This window comes from Watersipora subatra, chromosome 1 (assembly GCF_963576615.1).
Source record: "Watersipora subatra chromosome 1, tzWatSuba1.1, whole genome shotgun sequence".
NCBI classification, from domain to species: Eukaryota; Metazoa; Bryozoa; class Gymnolaemata; order Cheilostomatida; family Watersiporidae; genus Watersipora; species Watersipora subatra.
Genome location: NC_088708.1, coordinates 67,876,993 through 67,887,985, shown reverse-complemented (window position 1 = coordinate 67,887,985; position 10,993 = coordinate 67,876,993). Strand labels below are relative to the sequence as shown.

At 36.8% G+C, this 10,993-nt stretch overlaps 1 protein-coding gene across 1 annotated transcript in view; it reads left to right on the top strand.

The window, feature by feature from the left end:
- The first annotated feature begins 301 nt into the window (after window positions 1–301).
- LOC137390744 (tectonic-2-like) overlaps window positions 302–10,993 on the top strand; it is a 17,103-nt gene continuing 6,411 nt past the window's right edge. The window contains exons 1-10 of the mRNA XM_068077070.1: window positions 302–454; window positions 554–743; window positions 1,412–1,512; window positions 1,713–1,951; window positions 2,938–3,081; window positions 4,507–5,138; window positions 6,313–6,408; window positions 7,433–7,550; window positions 7,741–7,857; window positions 8,779–9,009. Of these exons, the coding sequence (XP_067933171.1) occupies window positions 302–454; window positions 554–743; window positions 1,412–1,512; window positions 1,713–1,951; window positions 2,938–3,081; window positions 4,507–5,138; window positions 6,313–6,408; window positions 7,433–7,550; window positions 7,741–7,857; window positions 8,779–9,009 (2,021 nt within the window). The remainder of the gene's footprint in view (window positions 455–553; window positions 744–1,411; window positions 1,513–1,712; window positions 1,952–2,937; window positions 3,082–4,506; window positions 5,139–6,312; window positions 6,409–7,432; window positions 7,551–7,740; window positions 7,858–8,778; window positions 9,010–10,993) is intronic.

The following is a 10,993-nucleotide window of genomic DNA, read 5'->3' as shown; positions in this document are numbered from 1 at the left end:
CTATCTTTATTGGTTCCTATGCATTCACCAGCTTCTAGACTTGTATACTCGCTCTAAATATTACTCCTTTAATTTTGTAACTAGATTGCTGTCTTTTTTTAATTGTTTGGTTTGTAGTTCTAACGCATAGCAGGTGTGTAACAGAATGTATTATTTTATTCGGTTCACTCACTAAATGGAATGGGGTGTTTTAGGTAACACAACATCTACTACAAGTAGCACATCTAGCACTACCACCTCCACCACTACTTCTACTACTACCGTCACTACCACAACTAGTGCCACAACGTCTACCGATAGTATGAGTACTACTACATCTACTACTAGTACAACCACAGATGCTACTACCTCTACAACCGCTAGGCTCACCACTGAAGATATAGGTTTTAGACCTTTAGACACTTCAACATGGGATTTACCAGCTTATGTTAACACAACTGTCAGCTTAGCAGTGGTAAGTATAGTGAGTTTGTCGTCTTATCTACAGCGCAACTTGTTTTGGTAGTAATATTTACTAAGCTGTTACAGTGAAGTTGTGTTTTATAACTTGTAGAATCAGCAACGGCTTTCGTTTGAAGTGGCACGGATCCAACCACCCCAGTCGTCAATTCAAGAATTTTTAGTTATTTCTTGTTGTACCGTAAGGGACAAGTCAGAGGAGCGATTTGGAGGAGCGCGTGCTATCTCGAGAATAGAGTTTGACTACGTTTACACAGACCCCGTAAATGAGTCAGCTGTTGAGTGTGAGTTTAACAAGAGAGTTTACCTGCAATCATATTCTGTAGGCTAAAAAATGAGCAGCACTTGTATAGGATTTTATAAAGGCAGTTTTCGCTATACAAATTTCACCTGCGTCAATATCTATTACTCCCCACTGTGTACAGCAGTCATCTAGATCAAACTTCTTTTATAATATTTACAACATGAATTTTACATTTTTAACATGCACTTTCAACATTGTTATTTATCATCAAATTTTATTCTCAATTTTATATAAAACATTGTAGTAGGTGTAGTTTTTATAAGACCTAGGTATCAAGTACTCCTGTTCAGGGTTCTCTCAAGCTGGGTCAGAGGGGCGAACTGCCCCAACCAACTTTTTTGCTTGCCCACCTACCTAACCCTTTCACGACAACGAATGCACTATAAAGGCGAGTCTTTTCAGCAGCACTGATATTTATTGTCTACCAAAAATTAATCTACTTTGGCAGTGATTTCTGTGTTCTTCAACTTTTTCATCTTTCTTTATCAGCTGGCAGCTTTTTGCTAGTGTCTATATTAAGCATTTTCTTTTATCAGAATAACACATTCATTAGAATACATATAAAGTTTTGTAATATAGCGATGATACAACACTTTGTCTTTCGTGCCGATTACGTATGCAGCATTGATCCTCAAATATTCTTTGTAGATGGACCAACCACCCTGCTAAATCCTGCATATGTCAACTTAGCTCCTTGTCCTTGTGACCTCTCCAAGGACGTTTGTGACTTTGACTGCTTTTGTGACAATGTGAGTTCTATATGGACTTATTTATGAATATAGGCAACCTTCCTCAATCATGCTAGTTCCTTAAAATTGCTGGTGCAATTCAACGTCGAGCAGCTGTTCAGCTGAGAAATGTTGAGTATCTTCAATTTTCATTACATTAAAGCATTATGTTGTATTACTTTGCTTGAGAAATATTTCTGAATTTAGTTTCTTATTTTTAGGATTGTACCCTAGAAGATAAATCCATATTTGGCCGAAACATTACTGGTTTGTTTGGGGGAGAAGCCCCTTTGCCAGCTGATCATGTGTGCAGTCAAAACAATCGGATAGGGGCAGCTGATTGGGCCCCTTTTCTCTGTACACAGTTTGAAAATAGTGCTTATCTTGGTGATTTCTATGCCACACAACTTCCTATCGTAGAACATGACCTTCTTCCCAGTCAAACCACCAACTCATACCGGTAAGTCTATTAGATTGATCGAATGGCAGGGCGCCTGTTCTTTGATGACTCAGAGCTGATTTGTGACACTTGTCACGTAAGCTCCTTTGAGCAGTCATTGACATTATATACTAAGTGTCCTTACAGTGATAGTGTAGTGACACCTGGTGTGCCAGTGGCGAAGTGCTACGCCGGGCTGACAAGCAGATCATGTTTCGATAGGGCGCTATAGTAGAGTGATGGTTATGTAACGGCTCATGTCAAGGTTGTATCTTTGAGTATATGTAGCAACATAAAAGCAAGACCTATGCGCACATGGAAGTGCTACGTCATGGCGCCAAGGCCATTTTCTTGTCACAAAATTGGCACATCGAGTGAGTGTTTTGCCTCCAAACAACGACACTGAATCATGACAAAATGAGATTGTCACGACTGTTTCCATGACGGCATCACAGCGCCATAAAGGGGGTGTGTAGCTACGCTATCGCTTTATAGAAACTTACTAATAATCTCACAATAATAATTCTATTAGAGTTGTCTGACCTTGAATTAACTCCTCTGGTACACAATCATGGTGTTGTGCGCTTAGCCTATTGTGGGTAAGAATAAAAACTAATGTCAACTAAAGATTTACGTGGTCTTTAAATCAACGGTTTTCATCTAAAACAACAGTTTTCATCTAAAACAACAGTTTTATGGAGCTCATGAATTTCAGACAAAAGTTAGTCGTCAATGTTATCTGTGTACATATGGCTTTATAGGTAAGCATTCAGTACAAAAGATATTTCCCTAGTTTATGAGAATCATATGTTGTTTAACACAGAAATGGTGAACTTATAGTTTTACATCAAAAGAGAATGTCAACATCATAATTGTCTAGGATAATTTATCCGTTAATATTTAAAATATTCTCTGTACTACTGTTCTATATTTTTTATCTTTTGTGTCGTTTGTTGTATAGCTCTCTGCTAACTCTGAAAACAGTTTTGCATTTGAAATTGTTGCAGAATTGGAGAATATCCACTCGCGACGCCTTTCGGTTTGTCTGTCGGGTATAACAAAGGTGCCTGGATAGATCGAGATAATGAAGGCTACATTTCCATCCCTCAGGCTACATATAATGGAATGTGTACAGACACCGTTCCTATAAGGTAACTTCAATGGCAAATCTAACGATGTCTTTAAAGTGATGCAATGATGCAAAATGGTGATTTGCAACATTGCTTCATATGTTGAAACTGTCATATATTGGCGTGAATATGCCCATAAGAATATTTTGTATTTTGTTTAATGCATTCTTGAGCTCGAAGATAAATGTTTCTTATAATTGCATATACATGTTTATGTACATGTACACTACATATACATGTATATGTACATATACGTGTATATGTACATATACATGTATATGTACATATACGTGTATATGTACATGTATATGTAGTGTACATGTACATATACACGTATATGTACATATACATGTATATGTACATATACATGTATATGTATAGCATTCAAACAAGTGCAGAGTATAAGACTATGTAGACAGTTGAGTGAGCAAAGTGGATCAGTGTAAATGTATATAGTAACGGTACAAACTAGATTAATAAAGTGATTATCATAAAGGTGTTTAGGGACATGTAGATGAAATCTCAAACATCGCATGTTGAGAACTACGTTGTAGATCGACACAAATGTTTGCCCAAGTTTCATTATATTTCAGATATCGTATTTTGGAAGATTCATATGCAAAGGTGATCGTAACGCAAGATTTATCTTATAGCTCTCTTCTTTTAAAAGCTTGTAATAAAATGCAACCGAACTATTTGTTTGACATATTGACAGAGTAATTAAAAATAAGACAACTCCAATCTCTTAAACAAAGCCAGGCTTGGGCAAACAATTACTGTACACACGATTTAGTTTTAATTTTAAATTACGTATTCATAAAATAATGTTTCAAGTATTTGGTATAGTTAGCACGTTAGTTGATGCCCGGTTGTTATATCTGGTGTTTTTCTAGAATGTCAGATGATTACTATCATTACTGCCTATGATTACTAAACACCACAGACTGTTAATACTGACCAGAGTGCAGCTGGTCTATGATGGAGCTCTATCTCTTTAGTGTTTATTAACTAATTCAGGGATGTACTACCTTTTTGGTATAGTTGTAAAACAAACACTATTCTGAATCATTCGAAGTTAGCAAGGTTTTAATTATTAAACTTTTTTATTATTTTTAGTTTAAGTATTACATAACATAGCATGTTAGTTTTTTTTTATTTTAGCTGACCTTGAGTGATGAAATTGCTGTATTACACATACCATTGTGTAGGCAACTTTAGAGTGCATTTTCGATGAAATGTGAATGTATGGTAGGCTATGGGAAGCAAATCTCAAGTTAGTTTTATCAAGAATCCAAAGATAAAAAGTTGTTACTTTTTGAAAATCACAGTAACTTCCTGTCGTGCTTTCTATTAGAATGCAAGTGTGTCACTCTTCGTTAACATTACTATAGAGTATGTGTTGAGTATGTGTTATACAGTGCAAGAGGTCCTTTTTTCATCTCCCAGATATCTGAATGATGTGGACAGCTCTTGCACTATGACCATGGAGGAGAGGCTTTGCACAGACAGCATGTCACGACTCAACGCTGCCAACTATCTCCAAAGGAACGATGGTGTTTTTAACTCTGCTCCTTTTCAGCCTGTGATACAAGTAGCCAGTAAACATGGACTCTCTAATACAGTACCTATTGAAACTAGTTTCCGCTGCGCAGACAGCTACTATACTGATTCAGAAGCTGCAAGTTACTGTAGTTGGGACGATGATCAGACGTACCCACCATCGCCATTCATGGAAAGTAACGTGTGTAAAAATGCTGTAGTCGGTGTGACTTATGTAATCGAGTACAACAACACATCCATAGAGAAGATAACTGCTAGCTTCATCATGGCTGACATTCCATTGGAGGTCGCAGAGAGCACACAATACACTCGCTCATGGTATGAGAGCATCCCAATCAATCAAACTGTTCCTTCAAATACTACTAATTCAACTTCCGCTCCGACCTTTGTATCCGTCCTCAGAACTCAGTTGGTTACCCACACATGGCCCTCCAGAACTGTGGAGTTTGCTGCTAGATACCGAGTGCAGTTCAAACAATTTGGGCTCACAGAAAGTGTTAGGTACTCCGGCAGGCCAGGTGAGTGTCACCTTTTGTTCGCTTACATCTGACATCCACTTGCTTCTAATCTCACTGCGCCTAATAGAATGTCACAAGGATTTGTTCTAAACAGTGTTTTTGTAGATTTCTAAAGTACGCTTGTCATAAGTGCATTCTTACTTTTGACTGTCAAATGATGCACCGTAAGAAAGGATTGATAAGCTCTACAAAATAAGCATCTGACTCTTTTAGTGTATGCATCGTCACTTGACAAAGGAGACGCGAGCCTACATAGCCTTACTCTCGAAATATTGTCACTTGACAAAGGAAACGCGAGCCTACATAGCCTTACTCTCGAAATATTGTCACTTGACAAAGGAAACGCGAGCCTACATAGCCTTACTCTCGAAATATTGTCACTTGACAAAGGAGACGCGAGCCTACATAGCCTTACTCTCGAAATATTGTCACTTGACAAAGGAGACGCGAGCCTACATAGCCTTACTCTCGAAATATTGTCACTTGACAAAGGAGACGCGAGCCTACATAGCCTTACTCTCGAAATATTGTCACTTGACAAAGGAGACGCGAGCCTACATAGCCTTACTCTCGAAATATTGCAGCCTTTGCTGTCTGCCATACGAAATCCATCATTTTGTGTTGCAATACAAAAATTTTTTCTTTAAAATGGGCAACTTTGATAGCACACTCTGAATTATGGCTCATGAGTACCCAGGCAGCCAGGTGTGCTGTGAAAGATAGTCAGGTGTAATACGTATATGTAATACTATTTTTATATGTGGCAGGGTGGTCGAGTGGTGCAGAGGGTAGTGTGCCTGGTTGCTAAGCTGAATGTCATAGTTCAATTCCTGTGTGATGCATTTTTTTCCTAACGCTCTAAGCGTGCCTTCAGAGAGACAGATGCACACGGCTCTTATTATAGTAAAGATTAGCTTTGAAGAGGGCTAACGGCGGACTACTAGTAATGGCAGACTACTAGTGATGGCAGACTACTAGTGATGGCAGACTACTAGTGATGGCAGACTACTAGTGATGGCAGACTACTAGTGATGGCAGACTACTAGTGATGGCAGACTACTAGTGATGGCAGACTACTAGTGATGGCAGACTGCTAGTAAATGTATAGGAAGAGTTTATCAAGTTAGACAGAATGGAAAAGGAATTGCATGCTTTAAAATTTTTGATATTTTAGGCTACAACTTCGGCTCGGCCATTAATGTCATCTCAGTAAATCAGACCAATGTTACGACTTTGGTATCAGAACCACATCTCACACTTCCTATAGCAGGTGAGGGGCTAATAGACAACTAGACTAGTATCGTTAATCTAATATTCTAGACTATTCACAAGCTATAAGTAAATTCAAGTAAGTTCATTCTGACAATTCATGCTGTTTTTCATTTTAAAAGTGGAAAATGATAAAGCTTACTGTGGTCAGTGGTTATAAACGTCAACCCTTGCATAGCGTTATTATAACGTTATCGTCAAATCAGTCTAGGGTGTCAGGGTGGCCTAGTGGTAGTGTCTTTGATTATCAACCATGAGGTTGGTGGTTCAAGTTCTGCCTAATGCTGATCTGACAAAAACTCTCAGCAAGCTTTCTTCTGTAAAGTTGAAAGAGTTTTTTGGATGTACTCCGTGTACCATACTAACAATGTGGGCATGTTAAAAATCCACCTCTGTCCTTTGCGCATTGGGCAAATTAAATGGCTACTGGGCTCTATCAGACTGGATGTGTTGCATAATGCATTCCTTCGGGTTAATCTGACAGTTCCAGAAGCAGCCCTTGATCAGTGTTAGGACCACCCAAGGTAGCTTATAAAAACGGTGTGTTTCTCTACTAGAGGACATGAGAACACTATCAAGCATTGTCACTACATGACAGCAGCATGCCATCACTTACTTAACTCGTCAAATCATGAGCTTCTTCAAGAACAATACTAATTACTGCCAGTTGATTATTTTGCTATGATGTAATGTCATAGATATATATACCTATAGGTATATATACCTGTCATAGGTATATATATCTATGTGTAATGTAATAAGTGGTTTTGAAAATAGGACATACCTTAGCATAGAATCCCAGATGCTAATATATATACGTGTAGGCGTGTTTGCCTAATGCATGTTACAGGACGAGGCTAATATTCATAGAGAAATGTCATCAAAAATAGCATATATTCTTAAGTAGTAAAAAGTCCTACAGCTGTATTTAAGTTCAAGAGGTTTTGTCGAAGTATTGCTCTCCTTTTTTCAAAGTGTCAGTCGCCCCCTTGTTTCAAATTCCGTATAATTTGATCTGTTTCAAGGTGTTGATGGACTATGCAAAAATTCTGGTAGTAACTTGCTAGAGTTTGCATCCAATCAAATGTCACAGTGTCAGTTAATAATACCTGCTGAGTCCTTCACAGACTGTGACACCCTCAGGTCAGTGCTATCTTCGGGTTTAGTCCAATAGATGGTTCTAAAAGATATGCAAGCGATTAACTCTGTTGAATTTCCAGCTGATATGTGACTAGTTTATTACTAGTTGTCTCATTTGTAAGCTTCTTGAAAGACGTCATCATCATGGTTGTATAACTTGTTTACCAAGTAGGATCTATTTATTCACATTTAGGTTGGACGTGCTTCAGCAGTTGGAGTTGCTCTTCCCTGCTATTTCTGATGACATCTACATTAGCAAGTTTGGCACCCCCAACTACAAGGATGGGAGCCAGTGGCTACCTTTAATAAGGTAATGAAAATTATGCTAATCCAGCAATTATATGATCTATCAAACATTGTATATGATGCTCAGCAGTGAGTTGTGCTATAAGCTGGAGTCTGCTCTTAGGGAGTATCATAATCTTAGTAGACACATCATAATCAAACAGTCTAACAACACTCAATTTATAGCATATACATACTGCAGTTATTTCATGTTGTCCAAGTCTGGAGTTTATAGGAAAACTTGTTTAGCGGAGGAATAATTTCTTACTGTACCCTTTGTCATTTGGTTCTCAGCACATCACAGTATTATTCTGTTTTACATGTTTTATCAAGGGCAGATAATGGCTTGGAGTGTTGGCTGTAAGTCTATAATCTATAGGCTTAAATTGTGGGATTGTTGGGTTTTTGCAGTATAAATATTTCAGGTAATGTGGTTGTATTACTCTCTAGCAAAAGGTAATATTTTTCAAAAGTGTGTGATTAGAAGAGATGAACCTTTGTTCAGACCAAAAAGGCAGCTTACTTAGTAAAGAGCATTCCTGTGCACACCATTGTTAGTAGAACAAGTTATAGGCTCTAGGATACCACAGCTTACAGTACGGCTCTTCTGATTTTGCATAACAAAACACGTTAGTTTATTACTTTTTGGTTTGAGTTTTACATTCTCTTCCATTTCTCTAGTCAATTTGTGAGATCAGGCAATGCTTACGATAAGTTTGTTCAGCCGTGTGGTATTACATGATTACATGTACTCTATTAACAAGTGTTTGCTTGTCTGGTTGGTAATGCTGTTCTGCATTATGAGTGGTTTATTTAATCTTTACTGCTCATTTAAAAATCTCCGCAGTGGAAGGGATATTTTTACTAAATACTTCAGAATCGGTCAATCCCCTCCTATAAATTGAACATCTTTAACTATCTCCACTGTACATCATGTTTTTAACAGAGATGTAAGTGCCTACAACTCATCAGATGAGAATACAACTGCGACTACAGATCCTATCACTGCCACTAATATGCCTCTATCAGGTGTTGAGACGATCACCGAAGAACCTCAGGTATCACTGATGGGCAAATGTGCGAGTGTCCCCACGTCAGCTCGTCTGGTTGTATTATATGCACTCGCAGGTCGATCAGCCGGATACCCCATATACCTCATTTATGGCGTGAAAGTTCAGTAAGTTTGATAGTCCATTCGGGTTCTGTAACATCCATGGCAGCAAATGGGCTAGTTCTATGGCAGCAAATGGGCCAGTTCTATGGCAGCAAATGGGCCAGTTCTATGGCAGCAAATGGGCCAGTTCTATGGCAGCAAATGGGCCAGTTAGAAGAGGTTTAACAACAAGTACATGTATAGTTGTGAAATAAACTGGCCATTTATTGTTCAAAGAGAATTATAGTATGCTAAAGTTATAAATTGCTTCTGGAATATTTAGTAAGGTATTAACATACTTTCAAACAGTCTAGTCATGCAAGCTGTACACTCAATGGTGTGTTTTTATGAATTTTGAATATGTGTTATATCTGGTGTTATTGTGAATATTGCTATTATACATACTTCACCCTTACTTATTATATACACTTCATTCTTACTTATTATATATACTTCACTCTTACTAATTAAATACTGTATACTTCGCTATTACTTATTATATATACTTTACTCTCACTTATTATATATACTTTACTCTTACTTATTATATATACTTTACTCTCACTTATTATATATACTTCACTCTCACTTATTATATATACTTCACTATTACTTATTATATATACTTCACTCTTACTTATTATATATACTTCACTCTTACATATTATATATACTTCACTCTCACTTATTATATATACTTCACTCTTACTTATTAAATATACTTCACTCTTACATATTATATATACTTCACTATTACTTATTATATATACTTCACTCTCACTTATTAAATACTGTATACTTCACTATTACTTATTATATATACTTTACTCTTACTTATTATATATACTTCACTCTTACTTATTATATATACTTCACTCTCACTTATTATATATACTTCACTCTCACTTATTATATATACTTCACTCTCACTTATTATATATACTTCACTCTCACTTATTATATATACTTAACTCTTACTTATTATATATACTTCACTCTTACTTATTATATATACTTCACTCTTACTTATTATATATACTTCACTCTCACTTATTATATATACTTAACTCTCACTTATTATATATACTTCACTCTTACTAATTACATATACTTCACTCTCACTTATTAAATACTGTATACTTCACTTTTACTACAAACATGGAATAATTACTATGGCATCTTAGTTTTGTTTTGTGTGGATATTTTAGCTCTCCTACCTACATATCCGCTGACCTCGGCACTTGGCTATCATCACTCACTTAATATTATTTGTGCATTTAGTTTTAAGTGAGTGGATAACCATTACATCTCTAATCACCTTTTAACACCGAAGCTTTCATATCTTCTCTTCTTGTAAATAACCTTTCATCTCTACATCTACCTACTCCATATTATGCTTACCTCAGCTCATTTGTTTGTCTATGCCGTATCATCTATGGTCTAGTAGTATCATCTACGGTCTAGTCATGAATCACCCCTTAATCATTATTATTACCCACATGTTCATGGTCTCTACGGTTGCTTTTGTAATAGACGTAGAGATGCTAGTCATGTTAATTAAATCACCCATGAGCATCTCGGATTTCTAAATATTGCTCACAACGTTTCAAAGAAATTATTAATCACGGTTTCTCAGGTTGCTTGTCATATGCTCTGTGCCAGTGATGCATATTAGGGCTGACATCTCACCAGTAAATGCTTGCCTTCACATTTGGAGGCGAGTGGAAGATTTGGGAGTTCTTTTATTCAGGAATGAAATATTTGACATATTTTATTTTGACAAATTATTCAAAAGCGTTATAAAGAATGGGCTGACACAATTCACTGCTGTAGAATAGCTCTAATTTTAGCTTTTTTACTAGCGTCTGTAGACGATTTGGCTGAAAGAATTATGTTGGTGTCATGTACATTTTTTGATCAAAGTCATTCTAGCATCGCCACATCTATTGAAAAGGTTTTGTCTGTAGCGTATTGCACTGCAATATATGGTCATGTATACGCATCTATG